Below are 24,313 nucleotides of genomic sequence, written 5' to 3' on the forward strand. Positions count from 1 at the left end.
ATTACGTGGTGAAGGAGAAACAGGAGTCAATACGGAAGAGATAGGGGACCCAGTATTACAGTCAGAAATTAAAAGAACTTTGGAAGATGTAAGATCAAATAAGGCAGAAGGGATGGATATGAGTCCAGCAGAATTTCTGAAATCATTGGGGAAAGTGGCAACAAAATGATTATTCGCATTGGTGTGTAGAATATACGAGTCTGCAATATACCATAAGACTTGAGGAAAAATATCATCCACACAGTTCCGAAGATTGCAAGTGCTGACAAATGTGTGAATTATCCCACAATCAGCTTGACAGTCATGCATCCAAGTTGCTGACAATATTAATATACAAAAAAATGGAAAAGTAAATTGAGGGTATGTTGGATGATGATCAGTTTGCGTTTAGGACAGACAAAGGCACCAGAGAAGCAAATCTGATGTTATGGATGATAATGGAAGCAAGACTAAAGGAAAATCAAGACATGTTCATAGGATTTGTTGACTTGGAAAAAGCATTTGACAATGCAAATGATGTAAGATGTTTGAAATTCTGAGAAAAATAGGGGTAAGTTATAGGGCACGATAGGTAATATACACTATGTACAAGAGCCGCAGGTGGCAAATAAGAGTGGAAGACCAAAAATGAATCACTTGATTAAAAAGGGTGTAAGACAGGGATGTAGTTATGCTCCCCTGCTTTTCAATCTATGCATCAGAGAAGCAGTGACATAAATAAAAGAAATTTTCAACAGAGGAATTAAAATTCAAGATGAAGGCTATCAGTGATAAGATTCACTGATGAAGTTGCTGTCATCAGTGAAAGTGAAGAAGAATTACAGGAGCTGCTGAATGGAATGAACTGTCTAATGGTACAGAATACGGATTGAGAGTAAGTCAAAGAAAGATGAAGTCATTAGAAGCAGCAGAAATACGAACAGCCAGAATCAACATCAGAATTGGTGATCATGAAGTAGTAGTAGTAGTTAAGAATTCTGCTACTTAGGCTGCAAAATAACCCATGATGGATGTAGCAAGTGGGACATAAAAGTAGACTAGAACTGGCGAAAGAGGCATTTGTGGACAAGAGAAGTCTTACTAGTATCAAATACAGGCCTTAATTTGAGGAAGAAATTTCTGAGAGTGTACATTTGGAGCACATCATTGTATATAGTGAAACATGGACTGTGAAAAAATCAGAAAAGAAGAGAATCAAAGCATTTGGGATGTGGTGCTACAGAAGAATGTTGAAATTTAGGTGACTGTAAAAGGAAGGAATGAGGAGGTTCTCCAGAGAATGGGTGAGGAAAGGAATATATGGAAAACATTGACAAGAAGAAGAAAGAGAGTGGTTAGACATCTGTTAAGACATTACAGAATAATTTCCATGGTACTAGAAGGTACTTTGAAGGGTAGAAACTGTAGAGCAAAACAGAGTTTGGAATACATCCAGCAAATAATTGAGGACTTAGATTGCAAATGCTTCTCGGAGATGAAGAGGTAGGCCAGGAGTGGAATTCATTGCAGGACACATCAAACCAGTCAAGGGACTGATAACTCAAAAAGAAGGGGCTAAAAGAGGACTACAATATGGTGACTGTGAGGTCTCTGTGATCTTTCAGTTTACTATTCTTTCAATTTCTTTTCTTACTGCTTCCTTTTTTGACCATGGTATCGCATATGATGAATGACAAAATGATGTGTGAGGGCAAACATCCGTTTTATAATCATAATCGTTGATAATCCCTTGTGACTTCTCAGACACCTGTGTATGTTGTAAAAGTAATATACATAACACATCTTTTTGTGTCTGAGATAAGTAGGGAGAATCCTTTACCTTATCTCGTAACATTTGCATGTGTATTTGTGTATATAATGACTGGTCGTTACATTGTTCATTTATAAAAAAAAAAGTCAGGGTAAAATAATTTCAAATCTATGTTGCTTTGTTTTGTGGTATGACCTGTTTTTGTTCTAACTAGTTAAAATGAAATCATATATTTGCCCAACTGTAAATAACACTTGCCATTACCCAAATCTATCTTTACTTCGCACTGTCAAAAGAAGTACATTCCGAGAATGTAGTTAACTATTAATTTCCCCACCACAAGAAATGTACATTTGATTATAACCTTGTTAATGGTGGCAGGTATGCATGTTTATAGTTTTACTCCTCTTGACCTGCCACCCACTGCAATCAGAATTTTGCAGTTTTGAACAAATAAGTTTGGTATTTGCATACTCTTTTTGATCTCGTTAAATAAACTCGTGATATAACATTGGCTGAAGCTCTGTAAAAAATGAATTTTGTGAATACATACCCCCACTTCCCCTTTCGGTTATTGTCAGCAGGCTTGTTTTCCGATGGTGGCATCGGAATAGCACCATTATTGTCAACCACCTCGACTATATACACTGTGTGCCCTGTGTTGTGCTACTTTGTATCTTGGCTATTACATAAACCCTGTTCTCCTTGCCTAGTTTTTCTACCTTCTCCATGACCAACAGTTATTGATGTGTACTCGTTATAATTCACATTATTTGGTCTCATATGATCTGTAGTGCCTTCCCAATCATTATACCCGTGTTTTGTTCGGATGTGGTGGGTTCCGGTAGCTTGGTTCATTTCCACTGTTTCCTCTCTTTTGGTAATCATTATTTCCCCAAGAACTGAAATTTCTCTGCTTATTATTTGGTGATAATGTGTATGGGTGCCAACACTGGTTAGTGTTGTTACCGTGCTGATGGTACTGCTTTGGATATTTGACCGCGCATTCAAATTATATCTTTGAGCTCGATCGTCTTAATGTATGAGATCTATGGAATCCAATACTGAGAGAAAATACGCAAGGTCTGCATCAGGTATAGTGATCAGTTTCTATTGCAGATTCGCTTGTCACAATCATTCTTGAACATCAGTGGACCAAAACTTGTCAACAAACTGTTTATATGTTTGAAAATGTTCTGCACAATCTGCTGCCTGGAGCAGTGCATCTCCTTCGGTGAATCCTCCACACAGCTTATTTTTTTGTGTTCAGCCCAGCTATGCAGCAGTATGTTGTGGAATGCTCTTATAGAAATTACAGAGTGTACCTTCTTTTGTCTCTCTGGAAAATACTTGAAATTGGCGATATTTTAATAAGCTTTCATCCATCAGTATTGACGAAAGACAGGGTCCTGTTCCCAACGAGTATGGCAGTGACGTTTGGCAGTGGATTGTAATTTATTTGGTTTGTTATAGGCATCAGCGTTCCATTATATGTGTGGAAACCCTTTCCACTGACATGAAGCTGTGGAGGCGAATGTGTATTTTCTCTTTTATTTGGTATGTTCTACGTGTTTCCTGTATTAACGTCTTGTTCAAACTAACTCTGCCAGAGGCAAACTTGGATCGAATTTGTTGTACAGCAGATGTATGCAGCTACCTTAGTAACAATTTTCTTTTCTTTTTTGGTTATCTGTTTTTTCGATGTTGGTTACAGGGGTTTAGTGGCGCACTAAAAAAGTTTTCAGCAAGTGTGGTGTCACTGTTGAATGCACCACATGGGTTCCTATATAAACCATGATCAACTAAGTCCCCTCTACAACATCTAGAAGTGTGTAATACAAATTGCAAAACACCCTGTATATTTCAATGAATATAAATATGCCATTTAATAAATAAGCCCCTAAGTTTTTGATAGTCTAATTTTGACTCCTCCTTAAGTGACCACCATTTCCTGCACCTACCATAATAATGTGTGCTGGACAGGGTCTCAAACATGGAATGCTTGTCTTTTGTGGGCAAGTGATCTACTGATGGAGCTATCCAAGCATGGCTCACGACCCACTCTCACAGGTCTGTTTTTGCCGTTACATCTCTCGTACTGTGCAAACTTCACAAATGTTCTCCTGCATATCTTGTCTTCATGGCTTATGCAGGAATTTTACACAGAAGATTTTAGAATATTCCTCTATTCCTAACTAAAACCAGGCTTTCACACGATTGTTACTTCCTGTCTGCTACTTTCTGACAGTTCACTCTCTTTAACATCTCCGAGACTATCCGATGTGGGTCAAATGAGCCTGTGAGCATTCATGCTGCCATTCTTTGTAAATGCTCAATATCCGCTGTTGGTCCAATTTAGTACAGGTCTCTCACATTTGAGTAACATTATAGTACGGATCGCATGAGTGTTGTGCAAACAGTCTCCTTTGTAAACTGACATTTATTGTGATTACTGATTCCACCACTGAGTCTGTCTGTTATCTACCTTCCATATCTGAAATTGTGTTGTTTCTCCATGTTACCTCACTCTGCTCATATTCTTGACATTTCTACATGTTTCAGGTGAACGATCTCACACTGTGCCCTGAAACAATGTGTATTATTTTTGAGATGACTACATTAGTAGTAAAATGAAAAACCTGTAGTCGAGAAGGCGTAACAAGTTCTCTGACAGCTTGCACTGCTGGTGCCAACTTTTCAACTGCAAGGAGCTTACAGCTTGAGGCAAAAAGAGTAGCCATCTAATTAGCTGTGACAACACTGAGGAATTGCCATAAAGACATTTACAAAATTGTGTTACTTTATCAGTCGAGGTAGGCCTACGAAGATGCCTTGACCGGCCCACTGCAACTGCCAGGGATCAACGTACTCTGACTCGACTATAAGTGAAGGTGACCACAGTGCAATGGCTACAGTTGTTTCAAATTGCTCTGCTGCTGTTAGATGGGAATCATAATCTTGTGCTTGACAGAAGTATGTGAGCAACTACTCAATAAAGTTTTGCACTGTCCTTGTGATGTGCACAGTTTTTTTCCTCTTTCTCAGTACTCTTTTGATAACAGAAAATCGCTACATACTGCCACCTGTTTAATGAAGATTCAAATAAAAATGCATTCTATGCGCAGTTCATTTGAGTGCACCCTTTATCCAATTGTGAATGGTACTTGCATACACTGTTCAGTCTGTCGACGTGCCACAGGGGTCATTTTGAGCTTAGACTGGGTACGCTTTCTCACTTTATGATGAGAAGGATTATTAGAGAATGAAATTGGTTGCCTAATTGGTATATACCACGGCAACACCATCCTGACGTTCATCACTACTGCGAGACACGAAACATCGGAGATTTGCTTCATAATAGTCACTTAGGGGCAGAAACACCAACTGATGACCACTTCCTACAAATTGCAGCTCATAGGTAACATGAGGAGGATATGATAAAACTTCACATTGTCTTTTCAGGGACAACTAGGGATAATATTAGTTAATGATAGTTAGACACTAGACTACCACCACGTCTGCAAAACAATGCGGCCTCCAGACACCTTTTACAAATGATAAAACAAACCACCACAGCATCTGGAGAGGATAAGTAAACTACTTTAATGGAACCCAGATAGGTAGCATCATGTTCTATTCACCAAAGACTGCTGGCTTTGTATGACACCTAACAGTTCTAATAAAAGAATGTGGAAATGTCCAGATGTTAATGCACGAGCACACCACACCCACCTCGTAAGGGAAGGGATCGAGTAAATGAAATGGCCAACAGTATCTGCCAATACAAACCAAATTGACCGTAATTTGGGCCAGTCGGAATTTGCAGTGCACAACTACAGTGACCCTTCTCTCGCATCGAGTCAGTCCACCTCAGGTGGACTGTTGTCGAAGAGGGAACGGGGTCGAGTGGTGATACCTCGGCCACCTTGTGGACAGCGTACAGAGGAGGGTCCGAGCATGTGACAATGCAAAGGAAATAGGAGCATGGTACTGAATAATACCCAGTTGTAGGGTTTGATTTTACATGTATGCACTTCTCAAATAGTAAGTTATTAATTAACCGTTTTTTAGAACAGGAGGCTAACTCACAAAAAAATTTAATTGCAATTGCTTTTTCATTGCTGTCATAAAATGTAGTCCAGTTTTATGTTAATATATTTTCTTCGTTTATGTTACATGCTGGCCAGCAGAGGTAAATTACATGTCCCCATTCCTTTCTTAGAAATTCTTCCAGTGAAACAAGAAAAAACAATTAACAATAATTAATGTTAAAAAAAACAGCATCGTATCGACATCTTTGGCCCACACAGCAGGCGTGACAGTGGCTGGTCTGCAATAGAGTGGAAGAATCCCATCCAAGTGTGACATTCTCTTGCTCTGCATGAAATAAGAAAACAATAACAATGACAATCAAATATGTTGTTCTTGTTGTGGTCTTCAGTCCTGAGACTGGTTTGATGCAGCTCTCCATGCTACTCTATCCTGTGCAAGCTTCTTCATCTCCCCGTACCTACTGCAACCTACATCCTTCTGAATCTGCTTAGTGTATTCATCTCTTGGTCTCCCTTTATGATGTTTACCCTCCACTCTTCCCTCCATCACTAAATTGGTGATCCCTTGATGCCCCAGAACATGTCCTACCAACCGATCCCTTCTTCTATTCAAGTTGTGCCACAAACTCCTCTTCTCCCCAATTCTATTCAATACCTCCTCATTAGTTATGTGATTTACCCATCTAATATTCAGCAGTCTTCTGTAACACCACATTTCAAAAGCTTCTATTCTCTTCTTGTCCAAACTATTTATTGTCCATGTTTCACTTCCATACATGGCTACACTCCATACAAATACTTTCAGAAATGACTTCCTGACACTTAAATCAACACTCGATATTAACAAATTTCTCCTCTTGAGTAACGCTTTCCTTGCCATTGCCAGTCTAGATTTTATATCCACTCTACTTCGACCATCATCAGTCATTTTGCTCCCCAAATAGCAAAACTTCTTTACTAATTTAAGTGTCTCATTTCCTAATCTAATTCCCTCTGCATCACCCGACTTAATTTGACTAGATGCCATTATCCTCGTTTTGCTTTTATTGATGTTCATCTTATACCCTCCTTTCAAGACGCTATCCATTCCGTTCAACTGCTCTTCCAACTCCTTTGCTGTCTCTGACAGAATTACAATGTCATCGGCGAACCTCAAAGCTTTTATTTCTTCTCCATGGATTTTAATACCTACTCCACTGCTTCCCTTTCATGCCCCTTGACTCTTATAACTGCCATCTGCTTCCTGTACAAATTGTAAATAGCCTTTCACTCCCTGTATTTTACCCATGCCACCTTTAGAATTTGAAAGACAGTATTCCATTCAACATTGTCAAAACCTTTCTCTAAGTCTACAAATGCTAGAAACGTAGGTTTCCCTTTTCTTAATCTTTCTTCTAAGATAAGTCGTAGGGTCAGTATATTGCCTCAAGTGTTCCAACATTTCTAAGGAATCCAAAGTGATCTTCCCCGAGGTCGACTTCTACCAGTTTTTCCATTCGTCTGTAAAGAATTCGTGTTAGTATTTTGCAGCTGTGTTTTATTAAACTGATGGTTTACTAATGAAATAAAAATGAATTGTGGAGACAATGGTGCACTTTAAGATACGTATACAATATGTAGGTAAATGTGCCTTTAACTGTGATTGTGGGTATAAATACATGTGTCAACAATTCTGTGACACTACAACTGATGCTTTCCGTGCCAGTGACCTCAGGTGGTGATCCCATTGTGACCTGTTAACCCAGTGGATGCACGGAGTCTCCTGGCTGTCATCTGCAGGTGTGCCGTGTAGGCCACTCGTATAATGCTGGGTTGCTGGTAGAGGGGGTAAACACAGCAACAACTTCCTTAATTTTGGTTAATGATTTGTTTTGTTTCACAGCTTATTGTTTCGTTAACTACTCCCTCTATTTTGAGCCTTTTTACATTCGAGATAAAGAAGTGGTCTAAAAATTCTTATTAACATTTAAAAATCCTCAAAGTGACGTAGATGATGCTGAGGCAAGTAATGAAATATAAGATTCACGGTGCCGCAGATGTCGGGGAAATACCCAAAAGAGGGCAACAAAAGTCGAACGTGTGACATCGCCAGGTGGCGTGCCTCGCCACACGTGCAGCAGTTGGGAATGTGACCTGTTGTAAATGTGTATGTTATGAAATTATTGTCCTTGCTGTAACTGAGCAAAAACTGTTCTTACTTTGTGTTCCTTTCCCATTGTACCTTTCCTCCTCCAGCTTTATTTAGTAAAGAACACTTAGATGACTTACTGGTAGTGATGCAATTGGAAGCTTATACTTGTTTATTCGTGATACAGTATAGGTTTTTGTTGTACTCTACTCTGCAATTAACCAGCGGTGACTGCAGAAGCTGTAAATGATTATTACTTCATTGTAAACACGTAGTTGTCCACTGCAGTTTCGAAAAATACTGCTTGCTAGATGCGATACTAGAGACCTGAGCCCCGCGCACTTAAGTTGTGTACTTAGGCCCAGAGCCGTGCAAAAGTGAGTACTCGACTTGGGTCGTGATGATCGAGTGTGAGAGACTGATACGTTCCACCACTGCACGTGCGGCAAGGTATGTCGTCTGGTGACACCACACGTTCGACGTTCGACATTCGCCATCTGCTTAGAGTTATCTACGCCACTTCTGGCATTTTTAACCCTACGTTGCTCGTCATCCACACGATTTTCTTTCCATTAAATCTTCATCCATTAGTGTCAGCAGTCATTGGCATTGTTTTTGAACCATTATTATTGCTTGGAGGACATTGGTCATCTGCATGAGCACTACTGTGTCAATCTGGGACAAAGTAAATGTATGTTACTTTACTGCTTTCCTACAATCAATCCAGCTTTCATGTGCGCAATTTTAGGTGTATTGAAACTCATTGCAGGTAATTTGCTTTTCACCTAGAATACTTTTGTTCAAAAAGTAAATATTGTCTATACCTTTAGTTTGTGGAATAGATTGCTAAGGCAAAAGAACCTAGGACAAAGTTTAGCAGAGATCTATATGTACAGCTGGCGTGGTTCCATGTGATGAGTAATGGAGAACCTGACATCGGTATTACTGACTCAGAGAATGAGAACTGTGTGCATGACAGTGGTAGCAATTCAGTAACAGAAAATGGAGTGTCAGAAAATATTGAATATGAATCGCAGGAAGAAGTAATTCAGTAGCATGTATTTCTTTTAGGGAAAGATGGAATATCTAAATGGAGGAAAAGTAAATATCCTATCCATGTTAGAAAAAAGATCTTGTTATATTACTACACATTTACCTGGACCTAAAAATGAAGCTCATACAACAAAGAAATAGATATTTCATTGTTATTTTTGGATGAAAATGTTACACCCATTATTGCAAAATGTATTAGTGCTAAATAAATTAATGTTTACTTAGATGAAGTTCGTTGTAAATTTTCTAGGAAATGGATTGGTTTTTAATATCCGTTCGGACCTCGGAGACATTCTAGAAAGAGCTTATCAAAGTTGTGAGGTAAGTCGGACAGCAGTGGATGTGAATTGTGCTACTTATGCATGAGTGAAAACTAATTCAGATTGTGCACTTGAAATGTCTGAGGTTAGATAGTATCCCTGGTAGAGGTATTCGTAGCAAGGATGACAAGTTGACGGCTATCAGAGGGGTACTGGAGCTATTTACAAACACTTCCCTAAAATAATTACCACCTATTGTATAATTTACTGAATATGTGTATTAAGTGTATTATATTTGGATTTAAATAAAACACTTGTAAAATCATTCATATACACCATCCAAACTGTCCAAATACACCGTTTATGTTGTGGAGGACACCTGTCATCTGCACAAGTGACTGTGTCAGAAATTATCGTAGAGAACTGAGGATTAAACATTAATAAGAATCACCCTGTATATAATACTTTAGAGTGCCATAATGTTGAAGTGTTGATTTTGGAAGATGTTCATTCTTTTCCTTATTGTGATTGTTCTAAGTGTGTTATGTGAAGTGAAATATTTTTTCAGGGATAAACTGGCTCCTGTCGATTTACGCCTGTATGGGGACGACGTGCTGTTTTATACATTTTATGCATTTGTCTCCGAAGCACTGCAAATACTGGCTGCTAATGAGCTGTAAGTAATTTACAAATGTGTGCTCTACTTTTGGAATGGTATGAGAAATAGGTTTTAAGGTACACTTCATGTTGTATTTGATTTTTTGTTATGATCTCTGATTTCCTTTGAAACATGTTGTCTTGTTGAATCTCATTTTTTGTGGCAGCTGTTACCTGTATTTTGACGATTTCTTGTGTGATTTTTTTTTTACATTTTCTCGATATATATATATATATATATATATATATATATATATATATATATATATATATATATATATATATATAAAACAGAAAGAAACTTCCACATGGGAATATATATATATATATATATATATATTTCATTTTCTCTTGTGAATATTAAGTCTGTATTAAGCATTGTAATAAAAACAGAGTAGTTTCTTAATAATTATCCTAAAACAAAGAGGTGGCACAGTGGTTAGCACACTGGACTCGCGTTTGGTAGGAAAATGGTTCAAACCCGCATTCGGCCATCTTGGTTTAGGCTTTCCATGATTTCCCTAAATCGCTTCAGGCAAATGCCGGGATGCTTCATTTGAAAGGGCACGGTTGATTTCCTTCCCTGTCCTTCCCTAACCCAATGGGACTGATGAGCTCACTGTTTGGTCCCTCCCCCATATCAATCAACCAACCAACCATCCAACCTAAAACAAAGTGAATGGTGAAAGCTTGTTTTTCTTTTTCCAAATCCTATCCTACTAAAAATGTAATAAGATCATTGAGAAATGGTTATTTGTTTAATAAGTACAATAAAGTAACAGAATGAATTTAGTAGTAGCATTAAATGTCATCCATTTCTTAACATTTTTCTACCATTTCTTTCATTATTTGTATCCTGCACATGCAAAAAAATCAAAAGTAGACAAGTCATGTGAACAAGGTGCCTAGGAACCTATGATTATTGTGCAACCTTCTGTTAAAGATCCGTGATACAAAACAATGCCAGGTGATATATGTCATAGCACATTTAGTTCCATCTCGCTGCTAAAAATCGTACATTATTATATGCTCCTTGCTCCTTGCGTTGTGTAGAACCCATTGCCAGCAATGTGGAAGGAATAGTATACCCTTAGCAGAGCCTGTTCTGTTGATGGTGCGAATGGACCAGTCTAAAGTTATGGTGATCCTTGTGTTCAACTGTGATGGCGTTATCCTAATGCATTACCAGGGTGTATACGACCCAGGACAACTGGGAGGTCTGGGAAAAACCCTTGAATTTTTTCATTCGGGAGAAAACCGCGAGAAACTCTGGAATTTTTTAGAATTCTGGGATACTTTTTTGTTTTAGTTTTCAGTCAAGTTTTTGTAATTTTGACTGGTAAGAAATAATAATGTAACAAAGGATATTACTGCATCCCAATACAGCAGAATAATACTGCAGCAATAAAACATGAACAAGAGGAAAAAACTAAAATAAAACTTAATTTGCAAAAGAAATTCGCCATGTACACAACAAAATACAGTGCTCATTGAAGCATTGGCCAGTAGCAAAGTGTGTCAAAGGCTTTAGGAAGACTACACAATGCTTCATGATAACAAATTGCCTCTGATGAGCATGACGTCATAACTGTTTACATTAGATTTATGTGAGCAGTTGCGAGTGGGCCCATCACATGCACAGTTGAGTCACGTATGTACTTTCTCCTGCTTCTGGCTACAAAAGTGTTGCTGTTAGCAGCAAGATGCTACCCAGAAAAATTTTACTGGCGCACGCAAGCTGCCATATTCTCTGGGAGCAAACCACGGTATCTGCTCCGGGCGGCAGTTTCAGTCAAGCATTAATCGCTTTGCAGAACAATGAAGTTATTTTTGTCGGTTTGCTAAAGAAATATGGCTTTCTTAATCTTTTCGGCTGAGGCAGTCAATTTATTTGAAACGAAGTGTTTAATTCCACACTATTGGCTCGTTTAAACTGTTTGCTGCATTTCAAAACAGCATGTTTTCATCTTACAGCACGTATGGTATTAAGCCATAATAAAAAACCAAAAATAAGATAATACAGTACTGCTACTCCAAAAAAATTTGCAACCGAATCTGGACATACAAATGTGCACTTTAAGCCGAATTATGCATTTTAGTATGGTTCAAGAAATTTCTCTGATGTCTTGTTTCTTTTATGACATAATGTAAGATCTTTTAATGTTTTACACGCATGAACATATGGGCTTCCTGTGTCATCGTAGCTGCGCAAGCGCAGTGACGTCTGTTATGAAATGAACCTCTTTCTAACAGACAGCGGGAAAATATTGCGAATGATTGATTGAAAAGCGTTACTTTCAAAGTAAATTTCCTTTTACGCAAGATGAGAGTCAAATGTTCTGTTATTTAAGAAATTCATCGCACATTCTTGCACTTAGTTAATTTAACAATCAACTATTTGAGGACGATTGTTTAGAAAAAATTTCGAGCCCAGAAGATCAGACATTTAGGTCCGTATTAAAAATTTTACTGGCACATTTGTGTGATGTATCTTAAAGTGTAACACACGCATAAAAGATCAACATTATACATGAAAGTTTAGCTTCTCTTGCAGCTTAATAGTCGCCGAGACCAATATTACATGTGGAAGCTCTGCTTTTCTTGAAGCTACACTATGTATATTAATTCACACCATTAACTTTTTCCGTTTGTGTGTACGTGCTACTTAACAGTGATAATGCTATTGAATGAGTACATCGTGTGTCCTAAGCTCTGAATATTCGCTGTATCGGCTGGCAAGATCACGTGACATGAGGTATGACTGGCTTACAAAAGTTCATCCCAATTCTGATTTCAATGCTTCGGAAAGTAACATTTGGTGTTTGATGGAATTCAAATTTATACTTTCGAAATACGAAAATAAGCAGTGTACATTATCTTTTTTTCTAAGTTTCGTTTTCTAAAGGGCTGAGAAATTCTATGCCAGTGTATAAAACCATAACCATTCAAATGATTTATAAGTCTTACAGTTCCGAGGAAAAATATGTCACATAACATGGAAAAAGGGTAGTTCCACTGAGGAGAAAGTGTGTTTTTAACTGGGAAAAATCCGGGAATGTTTTTTCCTTGTCCGCTTATACACCCTGATTACGTTCCTCCATGGCAGACCGTCAATGCACAGTACTACTGTTCGTTTTTGGAGCATCACATGCGACCGGTTTTGTGAAAGAAGCGGCAACACTCTGTGCGCAACCTACCCATCATTTTGCACAACAGTGCGCGGGCACATACAGTGCCAACTGTGGCTGCTGTGTTCGGTCGGTGGGACTGGACAGTACTGTACCATTCACCATACTCCCCGGATTTAAGTCCTTGTGACTTTGACTTGATTCCGAAGATGAGGGAACCACTTCATGGCATTCGCTTCAGAACTGTTCGAGCTTTTCATCCATTTCATAAATCCTGAACTGAGTGTTTTACTGTTATGTAATTGTGAAGGTACATTAAGTGGTACATACGGATACTGTCTGGGAAAGTGTTGTAAATAGAGTTAGTAGTAAAGAAGAAACAGGTTAAAAGTCATGTGTTATGCAGTAATTTTATTCAAAGAACAGCAAAAATGTAGCAAGTGATAAACTTTCTTCCTTTCACCATTTTCATAATTTTCTTGCTCTCATTCTGAAATGCGGGATGAATGCAGTCAGAGTAATTTGAGACGTACTCATATATGCAGTTTCTGAATGTAATACTTGTCTCACAGTGTACTTAGACCTTTAACATACGATTATACCGCTCAACAAGTAAATTATGACAGCATTTCAAATTTTTTGTTGGCACTCAAGAGACCTAGATAGGCAGCCTGGAACTTGGGCATTAAACCGAGAATCAGGAATCATCTTACTCTGTCAGTAATATAAATATGATGACAGACTCAAATAATGTGTGGTCAGATTGTGAGCAGATCAAGTTGTTATTGTTGTCTTCAGTCCTGAGACTGGTTTGATGCAGCTCTCCATGCTACCCTATCCTCTGCAAGCTTCTTCATCGCCCAGTACTTACTGCAACCTACATCCTTCTGAATCTGCTTAGTGTATTCATCTCTTGGTCTCCCTCTAAGATTTTTACCCTCCACGCTGCCCTCCAATGCTAAATTTGTGATCCCTTGATGCCTCAGAACTTGTCCTACCAACCGGTCCCTTCTTCTTGTCAAGTTGTGCCACAAACTCCTCTTCTCCCCAAATCTATTCAATACGTCCTCATTAGTTATGTGATCTACCAATCTAATTTTCAGCATTCTTCTGTAGCACCACGTTTCGAAAGCTTCTATTCCCTTCTTGTCCAAACTAGTTATCGTCCATGTTTCACTTCCATACATGGCTACACTCCATACAAATACTTTCAGAAATGACGTCCTGACACTTAAATCTATACTCAATATTAACAAATTTCTCTTCTTCAGAAACGCTTTCCTTGCCATTGCCAGTCTACATTTTATATCCTCTCTACTTCGACCATCATCAGTTATTTTGCTCCCCAAATAGCAAAACTCCTTTACTACTTTAAGTGTCTCATTTACTAATCTAATTCCCTCTGCATCACCCGACTTAATTTGACTAGATGCCATTATCCTCATTTTGCTTTTATTGATGTTCATCTTATACCCTCCTTTCAAGACACTATCCATTCCGTTCAACTGCTCTTCCAAGTCCTCTGCTGTCTCTGACAGAATTAGAATGTCATTGGCGAACCTCAAAGCTTTTATTTCTTCTCCATGGACTTTAATACCTACTCCGAATTTTAATTTTGTTTCCTTTACTGCTTGCTCAATATATAGATTGAATAACATCGGGGAGAGGCTACAACCCTGTCTCACTCCCTTCCCAACCACTGCTTCCCTTTCATGTCCCTTGACTCTTATAACTGCCATCTGCTTTCTGTAAAAATTGTAAATAGCCTTTCGCTCCCTGTATTTTACCTCTGCCACCTCCAGAATTTGAAAGACAGTATTCCAGTCAACATTGTCAAAAGCTTTCTCTAAATCCACAAATGCTAGAAATATAGATTTGCATTTCCTTAATCTATTTTCTAAGATAAGTCGTAGGGTCAGTATATTGCCTCACGTGTTCCAACATTTCTGCGGAATCCAAACTGATCTTCGCCGAGGTTGGTTTCTACCAGTTTTCCCATTTGTCTGTAAAGAATTTGCGTTAGTAGTTTGCAGCTGTGAATTATTAAACTGATAATTCGGTAATTTTCACATCTGTCAACACCTTCTTTCTTTGGAATTGGAATTAATATATATTGTTGGGGAAAAATGTGTTGTTTGCTGAGATAGTATTCAACAGTGGAAAATCCAGGATGGAATGTAACAGTATTACGAAAAGGATAGTTGCTACTCGCCATATAGTGGACATGCCGAGTGGAAAGTAGGCACAACAAAAATACTGTCAGACAACGAGCTTTCGGCCAATGAGGCCTTCGCCAGAGATAGAACATACACACACGTGTTCACGCAAATACAGCTTAAGCACAAACTATCACAGTTTCTGGCTGCCGAGACTGCATCGTGAGCAGCTGCACGTGATGGAAAACGCAACTGGGTGGTGGGAGTAAGGAGGAAACTGGGGCTGGTAGGGGGGGGGGGGGGGGGGGATAGTAGGGTAGGGGTAGGGGTACGGGGATAGTAAAGTGCTGCTTGTGGGAGCATACGGGGACAAGCTGGAGAGAGGGTAGGGCAGCAAGATGCAGTTGGGAGGTTAGATTGAGGACAGGGGTGGAGTTTGCAGAAAAGGAGAGAAGTAAAAAGACATTGGTAGAATAGGGGACTGTCTAGTGCAGGGATGGGAATACGGAATTGGCTAGAAAGTAAGGACAAAGACTAAGGAAAGTTGAGGCCAGGAGGGTTACAGGAAATAAAGTGTATTGCAGGGAAAGTTCCCACCTGCACAATTCAGAAAAGCTGGTGTCGGTGGGAAGAATCCTGATGACACAAGCTGTGAAGCAGTCATCAAAATGAAGAACAGTGTGTCGGGTAGCGTGCTGAGCAGCGGGGTGATCCACCTGTTTCTCGACCACAGGTCGTCGGCGCGGTTGTTCGTGTGGACAGACAGCTTATCAGTTGTCATGTCCGCGTAGAATGCAGCACAGTGGTTGCAGCTTAGCTTGTAGATCACATGATTGGTTTCACAATTAGACCTGCCTTTGATGTGATAGGTGATGCTTGTAACTGGACTGGAGTAGGTGGTGGTGGGAGGATGTACACACTGTTCTTCAATTCAGTGACTGCTTCACAGCCTGTGTCATTAGGATCCTTCCCACTGACACCAGCTTTTCCGAATTGCGCAGGTCGGAACTCTCCCTACAGTGCGTTCTACATTCCCGTAACCCTGCTGGCCTCAACCTATGTTAGCCCAGCCCCTTCCCTGATACCATTCCAGTGCTACACAGTCTTCTATTCCACCCGTGGACCTACTATATTTACTCGAATTTAAGCCACACTTTTTTTCCGGTTTTTAAAATCCAAAAAACCGCTTGTGGCTTAGAGTCGAGTGCAAAGCAAGCGGAAGTTCTGAATGTTGGTAGGTGCCGCTACAACTAACTTCTGCTGCCGAGTATATGTAGTGCTACACAGACACAAAGATAAATACTGGGCACCAAAACCTCTGTGTCAGTAAATAAATTAAAAAGAAAAGAAAGGTGGAAGACGAGCTTTTTTTCTCCGCCCCGAGTTTCGACCACTGCATTTTCATACATTATCCAACGAAGTAAATACAAATTCCGTATTGTTCATCTTCGAATGTAGCAGAATTTCAATGTACTACGAAAATCTGACTTGCAAGACTGTTTAGCATGTTTGTCAATACGGCCAACTCTACGTTCTGAATTTTTTCCTACCTGTGAGAAGAGATGGTTGCTAATAGGAACCTGATGAAATGTGAATCACATGCAGTATTCTCTTCACCATAAGAATAATACTAATATAAACATTTTGCCATGTATTCTTCCGCATTTGCTGCTATCTCATTTAAATCCTGTCTGCCTAATAAACTACGAAACTAGAGTGAGACAACAGCAAACGCGGAAGAATATACGTATCGTGTCATATTTATATTCGTATTATTCTTATGCCTAGTAGTGATACAGTCAAAAATAAACCACGGCAACTGACTGGATTTTTAAATCTAAGATGACTCTAATTTCTGTGCAGAATTTGATGTACTAAAGAAGCGGCCGCAAAGATTTTCAAACAGAGAAAAATTTTGCCTAACTCTCATTCAGAACATGTTCTATCATGCGCAGTCTATTATTTGGTTCTTGTTGATCATTATCAAAGAAAGCAGCAGTGTAAGTAACAATAGCAGTCTCTTGCCATTGTTTCGCTAATGAGACGATTCCTCTTTTGTTTAAAAAAAAAAAAGGTGGCGGTAGCGCCACAAAAGCAAGCCGTGCCGCGAGCGGTGACAGGCCATAAACACACACTATCAGAATGCGACAAACAGTGCATGACACAGTACAGTAATGCATTTTCAGCTTAGAGTGACGTGAACACCTATAACAAAGAAAACTGCACTTATCAGATCAAAGCAAAATAAGCAATTGATTCAAACCAGACGGAGCACGTGAAAAAGGTAGGGGTACTCGTATAAATACGGACAGAGCTCCTGATCTGTGTGTAGGCTTTCAAAAGCAGCATGTACCATCCCCCTAACCATACCCTGCTGTCCCTTCCCTTCCCCACCCCAACCTCATCCATACCCCCACCCCCAATTGTGTCTCCCATCATGTGCAGTTGCTCGCAGTGTGGCCTCTGCAGCTAGAGACTGTGTTAATATGTGTGTGCACGCGCGCACTTTTTGGCTGAAACCTCATTTTCTGACAGTCTTTTCTTTGTGCCTATCTACCACTCAGCATCTCCGTTATGTGGTGAATATTTGCTATCCTTTTCATAATATTGTTTGCTGAGGCAAATAAACATAAGCACATAGGACATAAGCTAACAGTGTACAGATGGCTCATTGTCATCTTTAGGTACCACTGGTCTAAGATTTGTATTATCAGCACGCTATCTTATCTCACTTCACTCGTGCAAATATAGATACAACGTTTTCATATTCATCGGTTTTGCTAATTCACAACCAAACTGTCACTTTCTGATCTAGACTAGACCTGGACAAAACCTCGGAGTAATCTCTCGGCACAGATGAGATTCATAAGTTTGGATGAATTCGTCAATTTTATTGCTAATATTTGCAACCATTCTTCCTTAGATGAATATATTTGAAGTCATTAATAGTTTTTGCAACATAGTAAGTACAAGAAGACTGTCTAATAAGTACACTGGATAAGAAATTAGCAACAATCAGAGACTTCACACCAGTAGTGTGTGACAGCTTCTCTACACTTCATAGAAGCCTCCGTTCAGCAAGTAAGAGAATCCGCAAATTTCTCGAGGTGTGTGCTATCTAGCTGAAACCTCTCATTGATGGTAAGACACCAAAAAGGTACAAAATTGTGGGGGTGTCAATTGTCGTGTTTGACCCACTGTTCTATATAGTGTCAGAAATTTTTGTGCAGGATCAGTTGATTTGACAGGCCAGTTGAGATGTGGTAGGGTGCCTAATTGTCAAACTGGAATGTAGGCGTACGACACTGCTGTCATCATCTTGGAAGATGGCAACATTGTCAGCATTCTTGTTGTGAAGATACAGAAGAAAGGACAATACTCAGTCACTTGGAATGCTGAAGTAAACGTCCCAGTTTTTATTGTAAGTATGTCGTTTGGTCTGTCAAAGAATTGCCATTGTCTGTGCTGCAGTGAGCAGTGCATTTTGCAAGGTACCTGACTGCAGGTATCCATTGCACACATTTCTCTTCTTAGTATTCACTCATAATCTGGTAGAAATGGGCTTGTGTTCACAAGCAGTGGCAATTTGTGCAGATTTGTAAACTGTTGTCACTGATGAGGCATGAGACTCTACCTCTGGTCCCTGCCAGTTAAGCTCCTTTTACAAACACCTCTGTGGAACTAGTCACATGGCTACAAGTGTTGTACCATTCCTTGTAGGCACATTGGACAGTCTGCATCAGTACACTGGCGAATTGAACAACTTCGTTTACTGTGTTGTACAATCAAATCGAACCGCTATAGGAAAAGAAAGTATTACCTATCCAAAGATACTAATTGACACTTTGCTGTAGCCAAATTGTTGGGTATATCAAATTCAAACGTCTGCATTCAGTAATTTATGCATGGTAGAGGCCTGTAGCATAATATAGGTCACAGTACATATGACATTTTAAATGATAGTTAATTCATGGTAGGTCTTAGAGTTTATTATTCTTTCACACTATAAGCTTATTTCAGTATTATTGCCATTTTCTAGTGCAACCTGCAATTGTGATACATGGTATAGATGTTGTCACCTAGATGGTATTTTACATTTAATATGCACAAAGATGTATTTATGTTAAGTTGTTCATAACGTATCTACAGACTGCACCTGTGCCTGGTCACTATTTTCTTGCTGCTTTGTATTATGAACAATTATGTAGAAATATATTAAAAACAAAGATTCCAAGACTTACCAAGCAGGAAAGCGCCGGCAGACAGGCACAATGAACAAAACACACAAACACACACACGTTCATTGTGCCTGTCTGCCGGCGCTTTCCCGCTTGGTAAGTCTTGGAATCTTTGTTTTTAATATATTTTTCCCATGTGGAAGTTTCTTTCTATTTTATGAACAATTATGTAGTTTTCACAACATATGACAGTTGGTTCTACTTTGACAGCTTATTAACTTGATCCAAGTTTACTTATGTTTAGTTATTGTAACATACTTATATACTGGATATGTATATGGTGGTAATTTTCTTGCTGTCTTACGTTGTGAATAATTTCAGATTTTTTTATATTAAAAACAAAGATTCCAAGACTTACCAAGCGGGAAAGCGCCGGCAGACAGGCACATGAACAAAACACACAAACACACACACAGAATTACTAGCTTTCGCAACCGATGGTTGCTTCTTCAGGAAAGAGAGGGAAAGACGAAAGGATGTGGGTTTTAAGGGAGAGGGTAAGGAGTCATTCCAATCCCGGGAGCGGAAAGACTTCCCTTAGGGGAAAAAAAGGATTGGTGTACACTCGCGGATGGATATGTGTGTGTGTGTGTGTGTGTGTGTGTGTGTGTGTGTGTGTGTGTGTGTGTGTGTGTGTGTGTGTGCGCGCACGCGAGTGTACACCTGTCCTTTTTTTCCCCTAAGGGAAGTCTTTCCGCTCCCGGGATTGGAATGGCTCCTTACCCTCTCCCTTAAAACCCACATCCTTTCGTCTTTCCCTCTCCTTCCTGAAGAAGCAACCATCGGTTGCGAAAGCTAGTAATTCTGTGTGTGTGTTTGTGTGTTTTGTTCATGTGCCTGTCGGCCGGCACTTTCCCGCTTGGTAAGTCTTGGAATCTTTGTTTTTAATATATTTTTCCCATGTGGAAGTTTCTTTCTATTTTATTTACATTTCAGATTTTTTGTATGATTTGACAGCTGGTTCTATATTGACAGTTTTATAGCTACACATGGTCAAATCTTACACAAAAATATGTAATAAGCAGCTAACAGAAATTAAGTATGCATTGAAATTTATATTCAGTTCTTTCATATTCTTGGAATCTATAGTAAAGTAAATGTACCACAGTAGTGTCAGGTTACCTCGCAACATAAAACCCTTGATAACTAAACTTCTATCAAACTATTTGGGGAGGATGCGTACGACAGCAGATCATTACTCAGGGATAGAAGAGGCATAGGCATAGAAGGGACAAGTGCATGCACACACACAAGCATCCCCATCACCTCACTGTCCCTATTCCAAGCCATTTTTGTCTTTTCTACTAGATGCTACCCTCAACTCCTTTTCACCACTTCTCTAATGGCCTTCCCTTCAGTCTCTTTCTCTACATCTTCATAGTGTGCATATTACTAGACATCTTCTTCTCATCCATTCTGTTAACATGTCCATACCATTTTAATCTTTGTTTCTCAGTCTTATCTCACCAGTGTTTCTTGTTTGTTACACCTACCCAGCTTCTCGAAAACTTCATTTCATTTGGTTGCACCTCGCTTTTTTTCTTTTCCTCAGAACACAGTTTCCTCCAGTGTACAAGGCAACTGGTATATAATATGTTTAGTACAGCACCTTTTTTAACGTTTCTGTGGGACTTCTTTGTTGTTCGGTAACATTCCTCTCACACTTCTCGTGAGATTAAAGTTATCAGCTTGCCTAGCATGTTCGCTGATTTCTCTGTCGTATCTTCCATTTTTATATTTTAAACTCCCCAGGTTTTGGAACTTTCCATCATTTTCTGCTGCTTCCCACTAAGTGTCAGGCATCATATACAGCTGTCCTTTTTCCTTGTTGTGCTCCCTCATCCAGCAGTTCTTTACATTAAATGTAAGGCCATTATCTTAAACAACTTCTGTACCTCATCCTCATTGATCGCCCACACCATCAAATCTTAAACAAAGAAGAGTGCCAATCCTCCAGGCATTCCAGTAAATAAACACAGAAGTCCTAATAGTGTCTGTGGAAGCACATATTCATTGTATCTCTGAACTTGGCAGCATCTGTTGTTCACATTTCTCCTTAGAACACAATTTGTCTGGGTTAAGTACTAGACCATTTCCCAATAGCCTAATATCAGTATTGTAAAATTGTGGATGGAGATAGTTCAGTAAGGGAATGTAGTAATACTTAATAGTTAATTGTCTCATTTATTTTTTATTTTATTTATGTATTTATTTATTTTGTCTTAAGCATATTGTGATTTAATCAATTTTTACACTAGACACATTACACTTTCATTTACAATAGATCATCAGTGGTGCTTCTGTAAATATAAAATTCATAAATCGTTTCTAAATTTTTCTGTTATAGATTAATTACATTATCCTTGCTAAATTTGATAAACAGTGTTAATTATGCCTTTCTGCATATTCTGAAGCCAATATACTTTTTTCCTCATGTTAGCAAAGATTGAAATAAAAAAGGAACTTCATTGCTCATTAATGCAGTTTGATTTTTCTTTTTTCTTTTTTCCTTTTTCTGCACTTGTTTCCTTTACACCTCATTTAATTTTTGTAAGAGTTACACGAAGACAGTTACATCTTCCTTTGCACGCTGTGCAGTTCTTTAGTGGATACAGGAGCAAGGAACAGATGCTGTTCATGAACAGGGTGTTCAGATACTAGTTTAATCGACACATAATATCGTGTAGTGAAAAAATACATAACTTTGTCGTCGAATTTGCAGTGTCAGTTGCTAACAGTTGATCTGATTGTAGAAATATATACAGATACAAGAGATACAATTCGGCACAATGCCTATTCAGAAGATGTTGAGCCCTGGCCAGTATGAAAATCTATAAATGTTACTCAGCTGGCAAACACACAAAACGGGCTCAGTGCACAAATGTTTGAACGTAAGTACACTCCCCACCGGCGCTCCAGAGGGCGGGATGCTCGCGTATTGTAGGCAGCGGCGTAACCATTCGCGGCAGGATACTCGAGCTGTGGCGGCGGACGTAGGGAACACGGCAGCGTAACTGGCAGCGCAGGTCTCGGAAAGTGCCACGGAGACGACTTGTACGAAGTTTTACAGAAGTGAAGTGCAAATAATGGGAGAGCAGCAAAACAAAAAGTCTGTTTCTAAAAGCCAAAACGTCGTGACAGTCGAATGTCGATTTGTTAGGAAAAAGGTTTTTAATCTATAAATGGAAAAATGTAGAAACGTACTGTATTATTATATTTACAGAACTACGACCGACGACACTCTGTAAATACGATACGGGGCTAAACTTTTACGGGTAGGGGAAACGACCGCCGGATTATCGATCGGCGGAATTGTGTGTGCAGTTACCTGAGAGGCTGGCGGTTCCACATACAGCGACGAGTGTGGCTGCGGCAGACTTCCCGCAGCTGGGCGATATTCGAGCCGTGGTCGTGGCAAGTGGTGGAGCGCGACCTGGACGTGGACGTGTCACTGCTGGAGGGGCGGCCCTTCCCGCCCAAGTCGTACTGCGCCCGCAGTTCGGCCTCCGAAGGCGAGCGGGAGGTGCCGGGGCGCGTCCGGACAGGCGTTCCCCGCACGCTGTTCCCGCAGCACTGCCACAGACAGGGGGCGCAGGCTGCCCGCCACCACCACTGCCACCGGACGCAGTTCGAGCGGCGGCAGAGCGAGTGCTCGGAGGACGGGCACCGGGAGGCGCACCCCGAGCTCGAACACTTCCACGAGCGGCCGCAGCCGCAGCACCGGCACGAGTCGCAGCAGGATCTGCGGCAGCGTCGGCAGCTCGAGTTGCAGCAGCAGCAGCAGCAGCGCTGGCAGCACGAAGTGCAGCAGCAGAGGCAGCTGGAACAGCAGCAGCACCACCACCACCCTCAGGGCCAGAGCCGACAGCTGTGCAACCACCACAGCTACCAGCAGCAGCAGCAGAATCTCCACTTCCACCAGACGCTTCAGCTGCAGCTGCAGCAGCACCAACACAACCAGAACCAGCAGCAGGCAGTGCTTCCGAGTGACTACCACCACGCCCAGGCTGTGCACCGCCAGCTGCACGTGCAGTATCACCAGTTCGGCGGCAACGTAGTAGTGGGCCTGCCGCCGGTACACCATGCTGTCGCCGTGGCGGACGCCGCGGCAGACGGTCGGACGTCTGTCGTGGCGGCGGCAGCAGCGGCGGTACCTCCCGACTGCCGGGTCACGATATGAGTGCTCGGCTGCAATTCTGCACACTTCTGTCTGCCGGTGGCTGATTAAATAATTGCCGCATTTCTGACCGTACGCTTGAGCTGTGGAAGATTCTCAGCTGTTATAGTGCCTCGTGGATAGGTAACGAATGTTTTTGTTCGGATGGCCACCTTCTGTGGTGGGGTATATATCTCAGTTATTATTCATTTTTTCTGTCTTAAGTGATCTGCAATTTAATAATGTTCTGCAATGTACGTGTTTGCTTTTATTTACAGAGCGTCATTAACGGTGGTTATGTAAATATACTGTAAGTCGGACATTCACATTTTGCCATTTATAGACTAAAAATAGTTTTTCCTTGTGAGATGGTGTATAGTATACTTACAGTGTTTGTTACTCCTCTCAACTCATTCCAAAGTCTACTGTTTTTTCCCGTGCCATCAGCAGAGGCTGAAGGGGGGGTGAAAGAAAGGGGGGAGGGAGACCTTGGTTTGACTTTCATCCACCCCAATTTTTCAGCTTTTAGGAACTCACTTTTTTCTTTTGATGTATTTGCATTTTGTGCACTTTGTAAAACTTTCTACTACTGATCTTTACACTACATTTTACAAAAGTAAGTGTTGTGTAAAAACTACAAATGTAGCAAAAGAATGAGCAGGTTTCTAAAAGCTGTAGAATTGTGATAGTGGAAGTGCACCGAATATTTTTTTTATTATTATTATTATTATTTTT

At 40.1% G+C, this 24,313-nt stretch overlaps 1 protein-coding gene across 5 annotated transcripts in view; it reads left to right on the forward strand.

Annotated features, from left to right (window-relative positions):
* Nucleotides 1-24,313, forward strand: part of LOC126291681 (uncharacterized) — a 62,580-nt gene that overhangs the window by 33,890 nt on the left and 4,377 nt on the right. For all 5 annotated transcript variants that reach the window (XM_049985279.1, XM_049985277.1, XM_049985276.1 and 2 more), the window contains 2 exons: nt 9,812-9,919; nt 22,747-24,313. The exon at nt 22,747-24,313 is cut by the window's right edge and continues 4,377 nt beyond it. In XM_049985279.1, coding sequence (XP_049841236.1) covers nt 9,812-9,919; nt 22,747-23,602 — 964 coding nt within the window. In that variant the 3' untranslated portion in view covers nt 23,603-24,313. The remainder of the gene's footprint in view (nt 1-9,811; nt 9,920-22,746) is intronic.

Source organism: Schistocerca gregaria, chromosome 9 (assembly GCF_023897955.1).
Source record: "Schistocerca gregaria isolate iqSchGreg1 chromosome 9, iqSchGreg1.2, whole genome shotgun sequence".
Taxonomy (NCBI): domain Eukaryota; kingdom Metazoa; phylum Arthropoda; class Insecta; order Orthoptera; family Acrididae; genus Schistocerca; species Schistocerca gregaria.